The sequence below is a fragment of the Pygoscelis adeliae genome, unplaced genomic scaffold, assembly GCF_000699105.1.
Source record: "Pygoscelis adeliae isolate BGI_AS28 unplaced genomic scaffold, ASM69910v1 Scaffold26, whole genome shotgun sequence".
NCBI classification, from domain to species: domain Eukaryota; kingdom Metazoa; phylum Chordata; class Aves; order Sphenisciformes; family Spheniscidae; genus Pygoscelis; species Pygoscelis adeliae.
The window spans coordinates 6514646-6537047 of record NW_008825104.1 but is presented as its reverse complement, the minus strand read 5'-3'; the positions used below and the strand labels follow the sequence as shown (position 1 = coordinate 6537047).

The 22402-nt window shown below is 39.1% G+C and overlaps 1 protein-coding gene across 1 annotated transcript in view; it reads left to right on the top strand.

The window, feature by feature from the left end:
• The window catches only part of LOC103919776 (microtubule-associated serine/threonine-protein kinase 4-like), a 178820-nt gene that overhangs the window by 134374 nt on the left and 22044 nt on the right, over positions 1–22402 (top strand). The window contains exons 12-18 of the mRNA XM_009327332.1: positions 1975–2042; positions 4412–4497; positions 13384–13592; positions 14340–14478; positions 15527–15659; positions 16382–16547; positions 19540–19641. Of these exons, the coding sequence (XP_009325607.1) occupies positions 1975–2042; positions 4412–4497; positions 13384–13592; positions 14340–14478; positions 15527–15659; positions 16382–16547; positions 19540–19641 (903 nt within the window). The remainder of the gene's footprint in view (positions 1–1974; positions 2043–4411; positions 4498–13383; positions 13593–14339; positions 14479–15526; positions 15660–16381; positions 16548–19539; positions 19642–22402) is intronic.

The window sequence follows — 22402 nt, the reverse complement described above, 5'->3', positions numbered from 1 at the left end:
GTTCATAAATGTTCATGCAAAGGATTTTACTTCCTCTGCAGAGAAAAGCAACCTACCTCTTTAGACCTTTCTCTACTTACCTCCTTTGTTTGCTGCCATAGCTGTAGTGTCCTTTCTTTGAGTGAAATGATGCATGCATTACTTGGAGATAATGCTAGATAAATTTATACTGTCCTGAAAGCAATACCAAAACAGATTCATCACTTAGCAGAGACTGGTGGCTGCATTTCTGAAGAGTTCCCCAAGGAGAAATTTTTTCCCCATCATTTTTAAATTACCATCTTTACCTTTTTGAATCATGAGTCTTCAGAAATGGTTTAAATCAATGAAAGAGAAAGGGCAGATGTTTAACGGTATTTAGATGAGTTTTAAAAATCTCTTCAGGCATTGCAAAATGGTTCCATAGCTCCCTGTTTTGAAAGCTGACTCTTGGTTCCATTCCATTACTACCTACTGCTTGCAAAGAATATGTATTTCTCAGATAATGGTTATTTTGCAAAAGTTCTGTTTAAAAATGGCTCATTTTAATTTGCCATTTATGAAAATAATTTCAGTTGAGAAGGCTGTCAAAGTATATTATTCTAGCTTGCTTGGTTCTCACCCGCACAATAAAGGTTTCATCTACACTTCTATTATAAAACCCCCACGTTCACAAAACTGTGACTTTTGCTAGGGAAATCTACTCCAGTTTTGAGTTTGGCCTGTATCATGTTAGTTTAGGCCCTCTTTTTTTTTTTTTTTTTTTTAAAGATTTGTTCATTCTCAGTGGAGATATTTTTCACTGTTTGTTGACTTCATATTCAGAATTTTTGAATGTTTTTAGCTTCTCTAACACTTCAAAGATCTGTTTTTTGAAGTGACGTTTTCATTCTTACACTTCACAAATGTTGTCTTTGGATAGTGATTACAAATGAGTGTTACTGCTTAAATCTTTAGCTGTCCCAACAGAAAATTATCTGTGTGGTTAATTTGCTCTTAATGATTACTGTCAGTGTTGTGCAGAATTTCACTTGTAATAGTCACTTACTATTATGTAGAAAAATCCGGTTTAGATACTCTATGTGAATATTCAATTATTTTTCATTTTCATAAAATCAGTTAAAAGTCCTGAGATAAAAATGCACCTCACAAATTTCAGGTGGTCTTATCTCTGATTCCCAGCACGTAATTATGATAAAATGTGCATCCTTGGCTATGTGGGGTATATAATTAACTATGTATATGATTAAAGTAATACTAAGCTTCCCAGGGTGTTTTAGCTACCAGCTGTCCTGTTTAGCTTTTATTACCCAGATGAATTCTTAGTTACTGGGCCCCTGAAGAACAGGATAGGCTTAGGAGCTCTGCAGCATGGGTTGACCCTGGCAGGGACAACCAGCTCAAGTTGTAGACTCCCAAAATCTTAGTTTCCCAGAGAAGTAATCTGTATTAGTGACTCCATAAATTATAAGCTTCTAAGAAAATGGCTTTTAGCTTATTCTGATAGGCATATCAGCATTTCTGTGTCGAAGGTGCAAACCATTTGGAGTCCATGTGTGTCTAATCTAGAAGCTTTTTGCTCTAACTGTGAAGGAGCCCAACAAGAATGGGGCCTACTATTAACCTCTCAGGGGCTGAGATCCTCAGGAGTTTTAGCAGATTAGTGCTGTCTTTCCCTCAATGCTCAGATCATACGTGGATCTCAGAATTCCCACGTCTCAGCAGTGATAACAGTATCGCTCTTCATTGCTTAATGACTGTTTGAATTCTTCAGTGGAAGATTACGTAGGCATTGAATAGCAGGTCTTCATTTTCCGGGTGGGACTTTTTTATATATGCTTGGAGGTGCCCTAAAAGTTATTTGGCAAGTACTACAGATAGGACAGCATGTTATATTAAGTATTTCACGGAAGTGTCACTTCCCAGGTTTTCTGTGCTTCATTTAGTTTTGTATTTGCTATAGGTTAAAATGAAGTTTCTAACCTTTGTTTCCAGAAATAGCTCAGCTAGCTAACTGTGACAGTGGGACAGCAGAAACTCTGGAAGTGGATGAATCAATAAGTGTAAGTTGTCCTGTTATGTTGCTGCTTTTGCTGAATCCGAGCAAGGAAAAATAAATGTGTTGTGTTCTCCTCAGCCCTGCCCTGTTGTATTTTCTCCTGCTATGTATAAACAGATTGAATAGAACAGTGGTTAATCTCAGACTAATGCCATGGTGCTCAGCAGACAGAAGGCTCCCAAAAATATTAGAACAGAACTTTCTACCTCTTTTCCTGGATGTTGCAGTATCTTTAGCTTCCACAAAGTTAGTGTTCACCATGTGACAATTGTTTTACCACAGAATCCACTACTGCTTCCTTTATTTCTGTTTAATTAATGTATTTATTTATAGAAGGACTTTTAAACCATTTCCTAAAAAATAAAGTATTTTAAACAGATTTTAAACCAGTCCATTTACACAGGCAGCTAATGATCAAATTGAGAGACTCTGAACAGATCCAGTGAAAGGGACAAGGAAGAAATGAGCAAGTTAACAAATAGCCTGGATTCAGAAAGTTAGTCTGCAATCTGAAAGATTGTGCACTGTTGTTCTGAATCTGTGTTCAAAAATATTTGTCTACAGTAATGGGTATCTTAAAGTAGTATTTTGTCAGATGCTTGTTCAGGTTGGCAAAAGAAAAACGAGTTGGAGGAGTTGGTTGGGCTGAATGTTGTGGGTTTAAATGCTCTCAATTTAAATTCTTATTTTTAAAAGTTGGTTCTTTATCTTGGATTTCAGTCAACAGCGTAGATGTCAATTCAGTGTCAATTTTCAGTGCAAGTGGATAGAAAAAGTGAGTGCAATTTTGGGGGATGCATAGGTAATTCAGTGGTACTTTACAAATGTTTGTAGAGTTTAAAATACAGGCATGGGGTATCTGTTAAACTAGTTTGATACGCTACAGAAAAGACATCATCCTCTGGTACATGTCATATTATCTTGAGATAATTTCTGACTTTCTGGCAAAACGCCACCTATAAAGGCTTCCAGAGTTGTGAAATGAAGGATGTTTCTTATTCTGCTGCTTTCGTTCATGTGCATTTAAAGACCTGAGCAGTATTTAGTGGAAGGATACTGACAAATTGGAGAAAAGACAGAAAGAATAACTAGAAGACTTAAAGGAAGTGCTGAAGTGCTTAGGAGATTCTAAGGTGCAAACTGGCTTAGCAATAGCTAAGAAATTGCAATTGTAAAGTTATTTGTGTTGTGCAAATATTGACGAAATACAGGAAGGATAATGCAGTGTAATAAAGGAACGTAAGTAAGGGAGGTGATGAAAATCAGTGAAGAAAAATACATGGTGACTATTTGGAAACATTTTCTCAAAGTGTAGCTTTGGAATAAACACACATGGGAAGTGACAGGAAGCATAACTTAAAGTACAGGGCCATTCAAAATCATCATAAATACGCAATTAAGAAGAATCCTGTACTGGCAGACAAGTGGGCTAAACAATTTAATAAATCGTGTCTCTCTGCTCCTGTGTAGTTTGTTATATTAACATATTCACTATTCTTCTTGCACTGAATTTTCTTAGCAAGCATTTAATTGAAAATGGTCCAACCGGTTCTACTGTCAACCTTAACTATTACCAAACTGCCTAGATAGGGATCACAGAATTTCTTGGAGATTTGGAAAACATTTTGAAAAAGATCTTGTGGGTTTGGAATACTGAATTTGGAGTCCCATGCCCTTGTCATCCCCCCTGCACCCCAATTCTAATTCACACATCTTCGAGATTAATTAAAAATTAAAGCTAGAAAAAAGGTTGTGCAGTACTTGGGACAGCTCCATTTTGAAAATGTTCTGGCATACAAGTAGATGAAAGTGACCTCAGTAATGGTAGAATTATTGCATTTTTATCTTCCATATTTTTCTCTTTCATTTTGTGTCTCTCTTCACAGTCTATCCTAAGTTATATCACAGTCTATCCTAACATGAGTTTGAAATGTGCAAAAGTTTATTTGAATGAATGACACCTCACCTGCATTTTGTTACACGGTACTACCAGAGTCAGATTTGCTAAAATGGGAAGGCAATGGCCAACGAGTGCCTGGTGGGATTCACAGAAGTCCGTAACTCCAGACAGGAATTGCCAGTAACTCCTTTACCAGAAGCCTTCGTGCCTGTTTGCTGTAACCTGTGCATGTAGATAAGTGGACAGATAGCTGCGGTGTAACAAATACCTTTTTGATGAAAAAGCAACTTTGCTTCAGGAATCCCTTTGGTCCCTCTCTGTACTAGCTGTGTGGCTAACTGGCCAGAGCTTTTAGCTGGTTCATCAAGGTGTGACAGCCTAGTTGTAGTTGTTTTTTGTTTGTTTTTTATTTTTCCCCGATTTTGAAAAAAGTACTGTATTAACTTTGTTCTTTATCCTCTTTTACTTTGAAGAGCTCTAATACCTCACTGAAGCTGCAGAGGAAACCTCGAGAAAGTGATTTTGAAACAATTAAACTGATTAGTAATGGAGCTTATGGGTGAGTAATCCATGAGTGCAACAGCTCTTTTGCATTTTACTTTTGTTTAACTTCCTATTATTTCTTATTGCAGGGATGTTTATGTGAGGGAGTTTGTTTGCTCTGCTGCTTTTTCATTCTGCTTTCCTTGGGTTTTTTGCTACTATTTGAAGTTCACAAGAAAAACTTTCTGGAAAGCAGGCTAGGCAATAATGAATTACTGTGTGCTGCAGTAAGTTAAAATACTGATTATTACACCACAAAGATTTTTCAGAAGTAGGTATCATGTAAGGCCAAAGATGAAATCTGAGTAAATCAAAAGGCAGATCTAAAGCCACCTTTATAAATACTGGAAACGTCCTATGTTTATGCAGATGTGAAACAGAATAAAACTGCATCTGTAGGGAGACAGATTGTTAAAAATGAGTGCTTACTTGACCTAAAAATATTGGTGAAATAGAAACAAATTTCCTTAAGTAGGGCAGCACTGTTTTGTTGCTTCTCCGTGGACGCTTTTCTGTCCTCAAATTTTAACCAGTTACCATTTAAGGAATTGCTGTTACTTGGTTAGTTTCTGGGTACTTGGAAAGTGCACAGCTTACTGCCCAGTGGTATGAGAGTCATCTGGAGGTACCCTAGAAGACCAAGAGAAAATTATGTTAGCCTGGGCCTTAAATGAGCACAAAATGTTTTCTGGAAGTACCATGTAGGGATTGTGTCTATCAGCAGGCAGAAGTCTGTCTTCAGTCACCTTTTCTGATCAGATACTATCTATTAGACCCTTGATTGTCTCCTCCTCTGCACTGAAATGTATCAAGACATGAACTGTTGGTCTGTGTAACCTGAAGGACCAGGAGGGATGTATTGGTTCAAAAAAGAGGGGTTTCTGTCTTGAGGCGAGGAGCCCATCGCCAAATGAGACCAGCAGTGGAAAGGGCCGTGCTGCTCTCCAGCACAGACCCTGTTAGACTGGCTCTACTCTGCGCTACCTCTGCTTGAGGTAGCAATCAGCAGCGACCTGATAGGACTGAGCACTCTTTCAAGAGACCTTGGACATAAAAGAGGAAGCACCTACAACCTGCCCACTGGAGTTTTGCATGCCATTTTAATGGCCTGAGGCTGATAGGCACAGTAATACTCTCTGATCATATTCAGTTAAATGCAACTCTGAGCACTGGGACAGGAGGCACTTAGTACTGCCTAGTAGTGTTGGTCATGATAGCTTGTGTGGAGGCTATTACTTGTGTCCAGAACTGCTTACATAGCTCAGCAAAAAGCCTGAAGGAAATAGCATAATTTGCATTAAAGTTACGTAAATATCCAAATACAATGTCTCACTAGTCAACCTCTGCACAGTTCATTTTCTCAGAATTTCTCCCTAGGCCAAACTCATTACTTACCGTATGCCAGTTTCTCCCAATTACCCCAGGACTTCAAAAGCCTTTCTTCCAGCAGTTAGCAGTAGCTGCTGCTCTCTTCCCTGGCTGCATCCCTTTCTCCTTCCCTTGGCATATGCTTAGTCCCCTCCATTTCTCCTTTCATCTCCTACCCGATTTCCTCTTTGTCTTACTGGAGGAGGATAAGAAGAACTGTGTGTGGTGGGGTCCCCATCGGAGAAAAGGGTGTGTGAGTCACTAGACCTGCTCAGCTTCCCAGCAGTTTTAGGATGCTGAGGGATGGGGAGAGGAGGGAGCGGCTGCAGAAGGGCATGCTGCAACCAGCAGCATGAGGCCAGCCACGTAAAGGCAGAGATTCAGTAGACCTGTGGCTCTTGCTCCATAGGTGTTACAGTCAGAAGGAACCTTGGTGAGCCATTAAGATAGAATGGAGACAACTGCCCATTTGAAACTGGAGACAAGTAGGGATCTGAAAAGCTGGAAAAGAAAGGATGAAAAGCCATGGCTTTCTATAGCACATATGATGTAGGCATGTAGTATTTTTTCCCTTATGTTTGTGGCAGGGAAAATCAATACTTATGAAACACTTTTTTAATGCCAATAATATGTGAAATTGGCAATATAAATGTTGTAAAAATTGGATGAGACCCTGATAAATTTGTGAGGAAAAGGAGAGCTGATAGAGGGTGAACAGCTTGGAGTGTATCTGGATTCTGCATGAATCATTGTCTTTAGCAAATGTTAAAACAGGGGTAGGCTGGCAGGTTATACTGTGGTAGTATTAGAAGTGGAAATCGAAAATCTCATCAGTTTATTAGAGTGCTATTACTCCCATCCTTAAGCAAACAATAACAAAGTAGATTTTGTTGCTTTGGATTTTTGCTTTAAATGGTTACTTCTTAGAAGAAAAATCAAGAACAAGAAAGAAAACAAAGATACAGCCCCTTACTAATTAATGTAGAGGGAAAGAACACACTCAATTAACTGTGAGACAACTAACTTTTATAAGTATTTACTCACTTTTGAAAGTGATTTTAGCACCTAGTTACTTCCCCCCAGCTACTGTAAGTTGAGGAGGTTTGTGCTCCTGAATTCTCTGGGATATTACTTTTTCAAAACCGTGCTTGAAGATCTCCACTATGGTATGTCAGATAAGTGGGACCACAGTACCGACACCATTTTTTGATCTTTATTAAGTGTTTTTTCTGTTGGCACCAATACGATTGGTGGTTAATTTACTGAAAAGTTATGGTCAAGTTTAAAGGGGAACACGTTAAGATAACCTAAATGCTCTTTAACCCATCTACAAAATGGAGTGCAATAAAGCAGTAATACCTGTTCCATCTGTGAATACAAAGCAGTAAACTGCCCCATAGGCATTTATTGCAGTTTATTTACAAGTATAAGCAGCTGAAATAAAAGTTATTGTTGTTATGCTACAAGGATTTTTTTTTCCTTCCATGTATTTTCCAGGCCATTAATTTTTTGAAATAACCTCAATATGTGTGAGTTCTGCCTGTGCTTCATCGATTTATTCTCAAAAATATGTCAGTGGGCATATTTTGTGTTCTGACTTACTAAAGAGTCAGTATGCTATATAATATTTTATTTATTTTGAGGCTATAATGGAGGGTTTAATTCTGAACAAATTTTTAAAAAAGCCCATACATTTTGCTGTGGTGTTTTTGCCTTCATTAGTGAAATGGAAAGCTTTGACTGTTTGACAGGGCAATTGTTGGTCTTGGCATGCTGTAGCAGAGATTTGTCAGATACATTAAACTTGATGAGTTTAAATATAAACTATTGGTTTTGTGAAGGTTTGAGTAAATATCTTAGTTCTTTGCTTTTAATTGATTGGGTAAACTAATTTGTAGTGCAATTAAATGACTGTATAGTAGATGAGGTGTATCAGGCTGTTAGGAATGGCTAGGAATATACAAGAAGTTAAACAAGCTGTGAATCAGTAAACATGTAGGATGCTGGCCAAGTCATTAATGGTTGCACAAGCTGTCTCTCTGACTTTTTTCAGCCAGCCAAAACTTTTCATACTTCCCAAATTTTAAACTTTTACTGCAATCACAGCAACATTTTTTCTATATTCCAGTTTGCAAGAGGTAGCAGGTAGTAGTAGTCCATCTCTTCAAGTTGGCATCAGCCTGGCTTCCTGAACTAGCTCAACAAAATAAAGACATTTGATTTCGGGGAAGCGAATGATGTTAGTTCAGTTGTTCTTCACTAATGTATAACCTTATCTGCTTAAAGCAAATACATGATACCACTTTTGTGCCTGCCTGGAATGCTTTTACTTCTACAAATATGGTAATGTCCATATGTACATGACATACTGGCTAATGGTGTTGCTTGATAAATTTAAAAACTCTGAGGCAGTGTTGGCTTGAGCAGCTGCTGCCCCTAACCTGTGAGTACTTGTTCCTGTCCCTTCTCCACTCGGTTGACAGTACTTGCTTATGTGTTGTTGGATTGGGAATGGGACTAAGAAAGTTACCCAGCTGCAGAATAACACCCAGTCAATCAGGTTAATTCATCATCAGCCTGGCAGCCACCAGTTCAGAAGCGGAGTGGGATAGGGGGAAGTGTGCCTTTGTAGGTTCACTTAAGTAGCACCACCTCTGAATGGACTACATGTCTAATGAGCTGTATTCCTTTCCTTCTTTTCTCTTTACCCCTGTGGGTGACTGGTCTATGCAGAGTAAGAGGCTTTGATTCCTAGAAGCGCATAGATTTAAAGAGCAGTTTAGAAAGTAGAGGCTGGCAATTTCTATGCTAGGGATCTTATATTCATCATTCATTGTGGACTTACTCAAAATGATAAACGTTGAACTCATGCACTTTACTGCCCTCGAGTGAGCCTCCCTTCCCAGTACAGCACAGGCCAAATGCCTAATCTTTCTTCTGCAGCTAATATATATGTGAGAATCTAATATTGGCAGCTAACGCAATCCTCTCGGTGGTAGAGAAAGGTTGTTACCATGTTGAAGGTCTTGAATTCTGTCTGTCCTTCCTGAATGTGCAGCATGCTACAAACTGGTGAGGAGCTCAATTTCTCAGATGTTTCTTTTACAAATACAGAACAGTTTACCCATAGGAAATCTGAACAGCAGCTTCATCATTTTGCATCTGTTTACTAGCTGCCATAAAGATAGAAGACATTGCTACTGTTAGGTATGGAGAGGTGGTTTTATTAGTCAAAATTTGAGACATATTGGAACAACTAGGACTAGTACCAGTTGTGAGAGAAGGATCACAGCCATTGTGTGGCTGAAATATTGCTGAGAGGAGGCTGTGCGTGTTGTCCCATGGCTCGGAAGACCGACAGCGCACTGGATGATCATGTTAGGAGTGCTGCAGCGCTTTAGGCAGCATTTCCCCCCGCCCCCAAATAAATCTCTTCTGGTCATGGGCATCGCCTAGCTAGGAGGCGGTACAGTGCTGCTTGTAAATTCTGATCTTCAATAACTATCCGTAAACTTTACCATATTGCCGTAACATGAATCACAGCCTTACAAGTGGCTCCTCTTCACTGGAGGCAATGCCAGATATAATTCCAGGGTAGTGCAGAATTTAGCAGTCTTTTCTCAGGAAATTGCTTGTGAAAATGAAACGTAGCTCCTGGTGAGCAGCTGTAACTTTTAAGTAGCAAGTACAGTACCTGTGTTTCCACAAGGAGTTCAAGGTCCTTTGACAAATTAGAGAATTGGGTCAAAGCAAGTGACACAGCTACATTAGCCTCAAGCACTGAATGCAGGCTAGACTGTAAAATTGCTCTAAAAGTTGAAGTTACTGAAGAGCTAGGCCTGAAGCCTGTAAGTAATTTAGAGAAAAAACAGGAATCTCGGTTGTAAGATTGGAGGGACAGATTGCATAATACTTAAGTTGGAGCAATTCAGGAACCCAGTTAAATGTTTTAGCATTTTTTTTGGTCATCTTAACACATGTGCACTGTGTTTTGTATTTGTGCCTAGCTAAAGGTATTTTAGAGATACTTTTTCAAGCTGAGATTTATGTTGGAAGTGGAATAAGGTAATGTTTGGATAATGCCAAAGTTTATGAATCTTCTTATTTCTCTTGAAAAGTAAACTTTTCTTACTATGTTGAAATACAGCATCAATAAAACACAGAGCACTTGTGTACCTGTTGAGGTCCATATAGTGAAATCAGAGGATGTTTTGGAAATCTCATTACCATGTTATGAAAAGGGGATCACAGAAAGAGGGGAGGCAGAAAAGCAAATTCTTCATTTGTAATCATAGGAGGTTGCAACAATGCGACTCTGATTGTAGCTTTACAGGCAGACGTGGCGTACCGCTGTCATTGAGTGGATCGACAGGGCAACCGGATGGTCTGGATGGTCTTAATACATTGCTTTTATGTTAAAGGAATCCACAAATTTTCAATTGTCTTTATAATATTCTGAAAATCATGAGCAGCATTTAATGATCAAGGCCAAGAAACGAGGAATGAGGTATTGTGCCCTCTCTTAAAAGCACATACAAAACAAAAATAACCTTCTGTCTAATGCTCCAGCTCTGTAGCATTCTGAAAAATAAAGAATGAGAGATGTGGGAAAGTGGGCCTGTGGGCAGAAAAAAACAAGGTGCAAGTTCAGTGCCAGGATTAGCAGAATGTAGCAAGATGGCAGCTTTGAGGAGAGTGAACAGAAACTAGAAGACCATCACAATCTACACGGTAAGTTGTTACACAAATAACAGAAGCATACTTCAAGGGTGGCATATCAGGGTACAGAAGCACCCAAGACAAAGTTATGTGCTGGAACTCACTGTGGCTGTTCCCATCACTTTACCTCAAAGTTCACAGTTGTGTCTCAGCAGATGTATGCTTGACTCCAAGCTTTCCATTTTGATTAAGCTGAAGCCCCACTTATGTGTAGAAACGTGGAAGATTTCCTGTTCTGTTTTTTTTCTTCTTCTTTTCTTTTTTTTTAGTGTCCAGGCAATTTATACATCTTAATTTAACTGTTTCTCGTTGGGAAGATTTCCTTTTCTATTTATCATCTTACTGACATTTCAGCATATTCTAATACGCTCTTTCGAACTGTGGGAGCTGAGAACACCGGTGTCACAGGCAGTCCCGGGCACAGTTGCAGTGTGCTTAGTTTAGTGTAGTGGCAGGCTGAGGAAGTGGTGTCACTGCTGTGAACTGGGAGCATCCTGGAGGAAGAAGAGAGGTCTTCTGTGGGAATAACATGCTGCTGGCTAGGACATAGTTTTCTTTGTAAAGCATAAATGCTGTTTGCTGGGGTTACTGTGATCAGAGGATGTGAATAAGTGGTGTTAGACACTTTTATATGCTGAAGATCATTTAAAAGCACTTTACATAGCATAAACAGTGTAAACGTGAGAGAGAATTGTATTGCAGTTGTCTTGTGAGTGTGGTACACTTGAACTAAAGTTTTTTTCTGTGGTATTATAGATAACTGAATCCTAGTGGGAAGTTATACCATTAGCTGCCCGTGACTGTAAGACTGGCGAATGCGATTTAGGGAGCTGGGGAAACATAGCCAACATGTCCCAGATGTTTACTGGACTAGACAGTCCTTAGAACTTACTGGTTCTTCATCTTTAAATATGGTAGTAATGACCCTACAGATCCACATGATCTGCAGAGGGGACTTATTAAGATGCTGTAATAATATGCTCTACTTAGTATCTGCCTTTTAAGAGTTCGGCTTGGCACACTGTCCACGTTAAAGCTCTGAGAAAGATCTGCACGCCAAGTCCTCAGGCAGTCCTCAGTTCATTCATACAACTTTATTTTTTCGGAAGGGTTGTGGCTTCAGGCACCTGAAGGGCTCACTTTTCTACGTGCCAGGAGTGCACAAGGGGACTGAAATAGGGAAAAGATGAAATTACAGGAGATTAAGAAGCTAAGACTGACTGACAGGACATAGCAACAAAAGAGAGAGGAAACCAGAATGTAAAAGAAAAGCAAAGGAAAAGAGTTGTAATGAAGGGATGGAGAGAGAAGTGACTATGAGGGGAGCAGTGGGAAGAAGTGCAAGAGGACAAAAGGTGTGAAGCCAGCAGGGAGGAGTACTGGAGCTGAATAACTCGGTCTTTATTCCAGCTTGGGAGGGGCAGAAGGGAGTGAGACTTAGTAGGAGGCACAAAGGGTGGGGTTTGTCTTGGGTTTTGCCCAAGGTGGTTTTCCCCTACTTTCATAATGATGTAATGTCTTTTACCTGCCCCATGCTCAGACAAGAACAAGGGATTAATGAATGCTTTTGGAATCAGTAAGAGAAGCTTTCTTGTCTAGAAAAAGTTTTCCTCCACAAAGGAAAGCAGAAACATGTTGATTTTTTCAGTGCCTATAACTTTGGTAGCTGTGGGAAGATTTTCATAGAAATAGTAAGGCAAGAATCACTTTTTGTGTTTAAATAAATAATTGTATGCTGATAATTTGACCTCATGGGGACAATAAATTGAATTTTAAAACTACATAATTGAGTCCCATTTTTTCCCCCCTCTATTTTCTCCTTTTAGTTCTTTCTTTCCATAAACACTCACTACCATGGTGATTATATACTGGAGATGCTATAAGCATTAAATGCTACAAAGTAGATTTCAAGCAAGACAAACATTTTCAAGATTTGCCTCAAGGGATTTTGAGAAATGCAGCAGTAATGTCCTGTGTCAGTGTTTCACGGCAGGATGATTCCTTCTCCTGAGCCTTGAAAAGAGAAGGCCTGTCCACGTGAGGTTTTCTTTCACTTTGCTTCCCTCACTGCCTTGACCTTCTCTAACCAAGCTTACAGAAAACTTCGTACCCAGTAGCCCAGTGGAAATTCTGCATGTCAAGATACATCTTAATCCCACATTACCATATGGTTAATGCAGTGATCTTTGTTTTGGACCTACCCCTGATATGGATCAATGCTGATGTCAGGGACTGAACAAGAACAGACGATGTTGCACCTGGCAATGAGGGAGACACCCAATCAAGCAACTTCTGAGCAGTCTTCATGAGAAACCTGTGACGTTTTAAAATCCCCTGGACGGAGTCTGAGTCATAATTACCTGACAGCACACTTACAAAATAAGCGTTTGTCGGAATGATTTATAACACTGTGCCATAGCTGGGTTTTGTATATAATCCTTTGTTGATGGAAACGCCCAAAATCTGCCTGAGCTGAGAGCATTTGCTATATCTGTTGGGGGGCGGGGGGGGGCACTCATTTGCTATATCTGTTGTTTGCTTTGGGGGGCAGGGGAGGGAGGAGTTGTTTGGTTTTAGTTTGTGTACTAATTTGTGTTGACTGAGACTCATCCTGGTTATGAAACAAAATGAGGTTTGTAGCCATTCTCTAATGTGAAAGGCAGGTCAACTATATTAAATTAAAAACAAGTTTTTTCTATAATACATATACAATTTTTAAAAAAATACATTTATTTGTAAAAAAGAGTATTTCAAATAACTATTAAAAATGTATTTCAGACTTTTTTCTTTTTCTCTCCCGTTTGAACTTCTTCAGTGCGGTTTATTTTGTGAGACACAAAGAAACCAGACAAAGATTTGCCATGAAGAAAATTAATAAGCAGAATCTCATCCTCCGAAACCAGATCCAACAGGCCTTTGTTGAGCGTGATATCCTGACATTTGCAGAAAATCCGTTTGTTGTTAGCATGTATTGCTCCTTTGAAACAAGACGTCATTTGTGCATGGTCATGGAATATGTAGAAGGTAAAATGTTTGTTCTGTTTTACAGAGGAAGAAGAGAGTTTTCTTACACCAAGACAGAAAAATAACCCATATGGTACTTGCATTAGAAAGGCCCCCTGTGTGTCCTCTGTACTCTGGCAGTACAGATTTAGGCTCTAAATCCAACAAGGCGGCTTTTTTCCCAGTCATTATCTCCCAGTGAGAGCTTGTAAAACACTTGTGCTCCAGCTGTAATGGGAAATGACTACTCTGAATAAGTTCCTCATTGACTGTAATCATAAGTGTCCTAGCATTCAAAGTGCATGTGGAAATGCTGTTTGCTTTTCTGGAGTTCAAATTTTCATTAGCACATGCTGGGGTATTTGTAATAGTTATTTTTACGAAGAAAGAGGGAAGAGGAAGCCATTTGAAAAGGTGCTGATGCTGGGGGAGAACAGTGGACAGAGGCAGTGCAAGATGAGATACACAGGCTATGGTTGTGTGGGCTTTCCCTGTGGGCCCTTAAAAAAAAAGGGCCCCCCCTTTTTTTTTTAAAGTAGCAGCACAGACTTTATTGGTTTCCAGCTGCACCCTTGTACTGCTTGCTCCCAGCTTCACACTCTGTATTCAGTACAGTAGTTGATATGGTTACATGTTCAATTGAATCATCTAACTGGAAAAGAAACATTTATGACTACAGTTTGTGTCTCTTTCTGCAGCACATATGGATTATACTGATAAACCTCAGAATTTATAACGTCATCTGGAACATTTGTCCTGTTTCCGCAGGTGGAGACTGTGCTACTTTGATGAAGAATATGGGTCCCTTACCTGTAGACATGGCAAGGATGTACTTTGCAGAGACTGTTCTGGCCTTGGAATACCTTCATAATTATGGAATTGTACACAGGGATTTGAAACCAGACAAGTATGTATATAGAATACAACCAAAAGAGGACTTTGAAATCGGTAGATAAAATATGAAAGGTGTAAACTTGCTTTGAATGTTGTTGAAATAGTTTTTTTAATAATGAATTTTATGTAGATTCACAATTTCTGCACAATATTTGAATTTTCATTATCTGCAGTTACAGAAAATGCACTGTTTCCAAAAGAGGTCTTTAAAATTTTCTATGCTTTAAGATGGAAGAGGCTATTGAAGTAGTTAAAAAAAAGTACTTCTGGCTGAAATGGATGGAAATGCATTTTGGTCATTAAGGAAAAGATCTTTCAAAGTGTGCTTAAACCACTGTTTTATACAAGTATCATCCACTTGCAGATATTTGCATATATGAAGACAAGATTGACCAGATTGGAAAATCTTTCCTGTTGCATGGTTTTTGGTTTGGTTTTTTTCCCCAATATTTAGAAATACAATATTGCTCATATACATGTAAATAACATTACAGCAAGTAGCTGCAGTAAAAAGTGTGGCTGTTGCAGCTCCATTAATCTTCTTCCTGTTTCACATTTAAGGGGGGGGGAATTGGAGTCATGTCTGTTGAATGACAATACTTTCATAGCGTGATACCTCAGGCCAGTGTAGTATTAGTTACTAACTAACTTAATACCTAAGTGTGTTCTCAAATGAATGACCCAGCTTGTTACAGACAGAAAATGCTCACCTCACTTCAAAAGCCACATTTATGCTATTCTGGGTCTTTCAGATGTTGACTGTTTCTTTTTATTCAAAGCATCTAGCATTCATCTCTCAACACGTGTATTGTTCTATAGGGTGTTGTGCAATTGCATGTAGAAAGTTTGTTTACTTCTGATAATAATAGTAACAAATGTAAGACTGTCAGATTTCTAACCTGTTTATTTTGTACCTGGTTAAATTACTTTTTAAGCTGTCTTTATATTTTTGCGGTGCTAATGAAACATTTTCCTCTAAGTATAATAATAATGATGATGATGATGATAAGCATGTAATGTTGAATTATATCACAGTAACTTCAGATCATTCTAATTTTCAGTTTATTGGTAACATCCATGGGCCATATAAAGCTTACAGACTTTGGCCTGTCAAAGGTGGGGCTAATGAGTTTGACTACCAATTTGTATGAGGGTCACATTGAGAAGGATGCCAGAGAATTCCTTGACAAACAAGTAAGATACAGCCTTTTTCGTTTCTACATTGAGTGTTCAAATGAAGTGATGTTTTGCCAGCAGAATGTACCATAATACTGTATAAACTGTTGTTATTTCTGCATTGGTGTTCCAATTGTGTACGTCAGTTACTTTTACTGATGCCCTACAGACTATTCTGGGCTTTTTTCTTTCTGCATTAGGATCTATTAGTAAGATGAACAACCTAATTTGGGTGCAAGTGAATCTGTGAGAGAGACAAGTGGAAAACTGTTTTTATAAGGAATTCAGAAGTCTCAGCAGAGTACTTGGGGAGCTCGTGATGCATTGTACAACCAAGGGTGCTAAAATCCTTGCTATGGCCCATTTCCCTTTAAGCATGCCTCATTACCATTGCTCACAATCTGTTCACTGTAAAAGTTACTTAAGATAAAACCATCACAACTTTCATGTAAAGATAAGGATATGTTTAAGTTAAATAAAATATTTGCCATGATGCACTCCCATGTACAAAACACAAACTGTGCTTTGCATAACAGATACACAAATGTTGATTATGATGCCTGTAAATGTAGCTAGGTCATTCTAAAAACATTAGCTGTTAGGCAAACTCAGCAGACTAAAACCTACTGAATTTCATTTTTCCATGTTTCCATATTATTTTACATTTCAAGAATTATAAATGATGTGACATAGCTCAGTTAGACTTGTTTTACCATCATGCTTATTTTTTTTTCTTTTAGGTCTGTGGTACACCTGAATACATAGCTCCTGAAGTGATACTGAGGCAGGGTTATGGAAAACCAGTGGACTGGTGGGCTATGGGAATTATCCTTTATGAATTTCTCGTTGGCTGCGTGCCGTTCTTCGGAGATACACCGGAAGAGCTGTTTGGACAAGTAATCAGTGGTGAGGATCATCACAAAAAACCCCAGATTTCTTAGCTTGCTGTGAAACGTTTCCGTTTCTGTTAATAGTAAAGATATTTACAGCTTTACTGATAGACTAGGTTTTCAAGCTAGTTTTGCTCAAAACCCACCATTATTGTAATATTGTAGTACACAATTTGCTGTCAAAGCAATAAGAATAAATTTGGATTAAAAGCTGAACTTACTGTATATTGTTACTAAGTACAGAAATGCAGTGATGTAGAGTACCATGGTTAAGCTGCACTGTTTGAAGAAGGAAAGCAGCATTAGTAGAAAAGTAGTGCCACTATGGCACAGTGATTTCAGCCTTTAGTGAAGAAATTATACCAGAGAAGAAACAGTTAAAATAAATTTGCATAAATGGGAAAAATGCCTCATAGCACAATGAAGACATTAACAAAGGTGTAATAAAATCCTAAAACAAATGTCTCCCGAATAATAAATAATGAGAAAGAGAAGGAAGCAAATTCAATTCACAGATTGTTAATGATTTCATTGGTGATTGTTGTAGTGTAATGTTATTTCTGTAGCAGCTGTTCTTCTTCCATTTAAAATTCAATAACCTTTTAGATCTTAACCTGTAAGCTGACCCTAAGTATTGTTATGTGGCTTGTGGCAAAACTGAATGATAATTAAACAGAATTGTTTACTATCAAACCTGCTGTTTCCATAAATTTCCCAGATGCATAGATGTAGAGGGCCTCTATTTATGCCAAAAGTTTAACAGAATGACACCTCTGTTACTATTTCCCGGTCTGTTTTATGGTCTGCTTAAAAGGTCCAGTAGCTAAGACAAAAAAAAAAAAAAAAAACAAGCATACAAAAAACCCAACAGAAACAAAGGTAACCACACCTCTGGTTCCTTATTCTCTGAGAATGCAACAAATCCCCTTTTGTACTTCAGGAGACACTCTGTCATCATCTTGCTTTCCTCCATCTCTGAAATTGAAAGCCAGACTTGTTTGTAAACTGTAATGAAATGGATTTGTGAGTTGCCTCTAGTATATGGGCTCTTTATACAACATCCTAGCTGTTCATGGATTTATAACCATGTTGTTTTCTGATGTGATACGCCAAGGTCTGAGTAGCAAGGAGAATCAACTGTTTAATTAACACAAGTAGCAAATGCTGGCTTTGTTCTGGATGCCTCATGGCTGCGATGCATATTCATGCTTTATTTTCCAAATCAGATTTAAACTGCAGTGGAAGCTGTAGGCAGGCAAACATGGAAATAACTCATGTTTTTATTGCATTTCCAGACACATGCACGTGTGTTTTTATCTTTATGTTCTCTGACTAAAGGAAGGGGAGGGAATAGTGTAAAATTAATGACAAAATTTGCACTTTAGACTTTATTTTGCATATGGCATTAATTTTACATTTTGTAAAAGAAATTGTTCTGTGTTACAATCTAGGTGATACTTATGTAAGTAACTTTACCTGGTTGAATGTGTCCGTTTATCTTCCAGAAATTATTGGTAGAAGTGTATGTTTGTAAGCCTGATCTATTCCCACTCACTCTCCGAGACTGTTGGTTTCTAATTTTGATGTGGACTTGTCAGTTTCTTCTCTTTTATTTTAAATGTTCTTACTTACTGAAATCATTCTTACTGTCAGTATCTGCAGGAGAACTCTTTTGTTGGATAAGTTTCCTGTGCTAAAATATATGGTCCCCTTATATTCAACTGTAAAAGCCATGTTAAAGAACCCAAACTATAGCCTAGACTTCTACTCCAGTTCCTGTGGGTGAAGTCTACATTCTACTTGAAAAACTACTTTAAAATCTTGTCCCCTCATTTTACCTCACTCCTTCTTCATTGTAGATTGTGTTTCCTGCCCCCAAGTTGTATCAGTACAACTGTGGGAGGCCTTAGTGTAAACTCAGATGCCTAAAATGATCAGGGTTAAAAATAATGCTACAGAAACAGGTTACATTTCATGCCTGTCTATTTTAGTACCTTTCCTTAAACTCTGAAATACAAAGATTAAACTGGCATGTAGCTTCTGATGATTATTTCTCCAATGATGATTATTTTGAAGGAAAAGTCGAGATCATACAATGACAACAAAATCCTTGACAGCCTTCTGTATTTCCTGAGCTCCGAGCATTCTGTTTTTCTGATGCCAAAATCCTTGTACCTCCCAAGAAACTTCTGCAGAGTTTTGTCTAAACCTGCAATATATTACACTTGTGGAGGTAGCTTCTGCTAAAAATCAGACAAAACCTGCTATGTAAGCTGTGACAAAGTTCATGTTCATATTGAAACTGGCACAATTTTCCATTGTTTAATTTAAATGAAGGTTTGGCAGAATTTTTATTCAGCCTTACCTGAATACTGCAGGGTTTAATATCTTGATTGCATGGTTTAGGTCCAAATTGCAATGAAGTGTGCAAAAGCCTTAGCAGTGTAAGAGTCAGTAGAGTGAGGTGGTTTTCCTCTGAAGTATGAGACACTTGGAAAAAAGCTCCATTGGCATGTACCTCTCCATAGCAGAGTCCAATACCTCAGCCCTTAGTCATGGGAGTAATGAATTCACTGATTCTACTAGCATTAGAGAAGGAGCAGTGACTCCTGGATCAGGTCAGCTGTGTCCATCTTAACAGCAGTCTCCATGGAACAGAACTAAAATTTAAACCATGATTGGGGAGGGGGGCAGGGAGAAGGGACAGCATACAAGTTGTGCTAGTATTTTGCAATAGTTTTCCATGAGCCAAGCATTCCTGTATTCTGTTGTTAAACACTGTTTTGGGTTAAAGTATACTTCCGAGGAAAATGGGAACATAACAGTATGTTTATGGAGTCTGTATGGCGAGTATAAAAATCAGAAGTAATTGGTATGCAACAGAGGGCAACTTGAAAAAGTTGCCTTAATTCTGACTTTACTGCTAGCTCACTATGAGAGCTTTCACACAGTTGCTGCTGAATGTTGGGATCAGACTTCAGTAATAACAAAAAACTTTGTTTTGCTAGATGAAATCAACTGGCCTGAAAAGGATGAAGCACCACCTCCAGATGCCCAGGATCTGATTACCCTGCTGCTCAGGCAGAATCCTTTGGAAAGACTGGGAACAGGTTAGGAGGCACTATTTTAAATTGTTAGTGTGCTATATTTGACATTGGGAGTTTTTGTTCACTGATTTGTTTTGCCCAGGAAACATCTGTCAGAGCAAGCAGCATGACAACATGCCATTATAGGAGAGGGTATTTTACAGATTCAGACATATGAACTTAACAAGATAATGACTGTCCTTTTTTTGGAGTTTAAATGTGAATGACCACACGTGCTCTTCTCTTAATTTGATAAATAAACCAGAAATTTCTCAAAGACCGAGTTAGCCATTGGGTGGGGTTCCTTCATGAATACAGTATTAAATAACTAAACACAGAAATAGAGAAAGGGAATCAATACACAACTCATCCTTCCTTTTTCAGAAGTATCTTAGCCTGGCAAATTAGTTCCTCCAGGCTTTAGGGTGGGTGATGAGTACTCAAACTAATTATTCAGAAATGACTGTCTGAGGTTGTGTTGTGAAAGGTCTTGTCGTTCTCATTCAGCAAGCACTACTGCCTTGCATGAAAAAGAATAAAACCAAAAGTGTGAATGTTAAGGAAGTAAATGGATATCGGTGAGAACACAAGCTGCCAGCTTATTCCACTGTGCTCATTCAGTGCTATGTTCGTTCCGTTTCAAGAGAAGAACCTGGCATGCGGTATTAGGAGCAGTGAGCCTGTGTAGCTAATGAAAGCACTGTGCATTTATGTAATAGAGTTTATTTGTTAGTTGATGGAGCAGGATTTATTTGGGAGTTTGGGTGAGAGGCAGTAATGAAGAATATTACACATGGTTTTTAAAGTGTTGATGTATGGGAACCCTGGTCACTGACTGCCATCCCACTGGGCAAAGCACTATGTAAACACAGCAAAAAAGGCCTCTTGCATAAAAGAGCCTGAATATAAAGGTATAGTCTTATTTATAGTGAACACTGAATGCCATGAATATAAATACATTGGGGATGCTAAGGAAACCAAGTGGCGGGTTGAGTCAACATGAGAGTTCTTGGAAAATTGCTGGCAAAACTGAGTCCAGTGGTCAGATTGTGCTGCATATTTTTAGAGCGACTATAAAAAGGAGCTTTAGGAATCAGTTCATAACTGGCCTTACCACAGCCATTCAGGGGAAACGTGAGTAAACCCAGACCCCAAGTATTACTGACGTGGTCCCAAAGGACAGGTCTTCCTTTCGGACATGATGATGTGACTGAGATGAGTTAACTGCATGTCCCTTGCTCCTTGAGCATCTGGGATCTGTGTGAACAGCCCTTAGACTTAACTGTAGCTGATGGTCTGGGGTAAGTGGCATCCAGCAAAGCTAGTTGTGCTCCCTTGCCCCATGTTGAACAAGTTAAGAGTGAAGGAGGTGTCATGCCCAAGTCAGTTTCTCCACTTGCTGCCTGCTTCATCTGCTGCAAAAGGCACCACTGCCGAAGGCAAAATGAAGAGCCGCAACTAGTTCCACACCCTTGTTTTAAGTATACTCCTTTCAGGCATTGTTTCATTGCCAGGATGCTTCTTCCTGGTAAACACAGTGTTAATTCAAGACTGTCACCCTGTGAGAGGCTGGATCAGAAGTACATTGCAAATTCTGCCTCTTCTGCTACAGCTGGTTGAGAAAGTGAATTGGCTAGAATGAGGCTGGCTTAACTACCGTAATGGTCAGTGCTACCACATGGAGCATCTGTGCAGCTCTTTTATGGGCTGATTTCTTTCGACTGTTCATGGTCTCTCAAGAGCTGGCAGTCTGAAGAAGGAAATCGGGCAGCCATTTCTTTGAAGCACAGTGGGGTGTTTAGAAACCGCAACAAAGTCGGGTTTGTTTTTTTTTTTTTTAAGGTCAGAAGCAACTCACAGAAACGGAGACTGCAATGTGACAGGTCCCATGGGGGCACTAGAAAATAGCACGGTTTATCCCAGGCTCCACCATGCATTTCAAATGACAGCCCTATCTATTTAATACATATTAGCTAGCTGTATAACACTCCATGAAAATCGTAATTGTGTATTTGCTCAGGAGACCTGAGTGGCGTAGTCAAGTTGAAGGAAGAGAGATAGACACTATACTTGTTTCGAAGAAGGAAAATGACAGAAAAAAGAGCTCTTTGAGTTTGAAGTGTCTGATACCAATCAAGAATTATACAATTCTGACGTAATATCCCATTACTGTACTCAGAGAAATGTTCACTCCTTGGCTAGTGACTGACAATGAGATGTGATTTTGGTTTCCTTGGGAAGATTTGGCTTTTATGAATTTTTCCCTGATGCAGTCAGAAAAGCAAAAAACTGACCCTAGAAATCTTGACACTCTGACTTAGAGACCAATCTTGGAGACTTCACACTTTTTCTATGGCGCTCTCCTGACTTAGCCTTGACATAGGGAAGTTTACATGCTGTATCAATGTGGTGGGTTGACCTTGGCTGGCCACCAGGTGCCTACCAAGCTGCTCCCCCTCCTCAACTGGACCAGGGAAGAAAATGTGACGCAAGGCTTGTGGGTCGAGATAAGGACAGGAGATTACTCAGTAGTTACCATCATGAGCAAAACAGACTCGACTCAGGGAAATGAATTTAATTTATTACCAGTTAACAACGGAGTAGGATAATGAGAAATAAGAACAAATCTAAACACACCTTCTGCCCACCCTTCCCTTCTTCCCGGGCTCAACTTCACTCCCAATTTCTCTACCTCCTCCCCCTGAGTGGCGCAGGGAGATGGGGAATAGGGATTGCAGTCAGTTCATTACACATTGTCTCTGCCACTCCTTCCTCCTCACGCTCT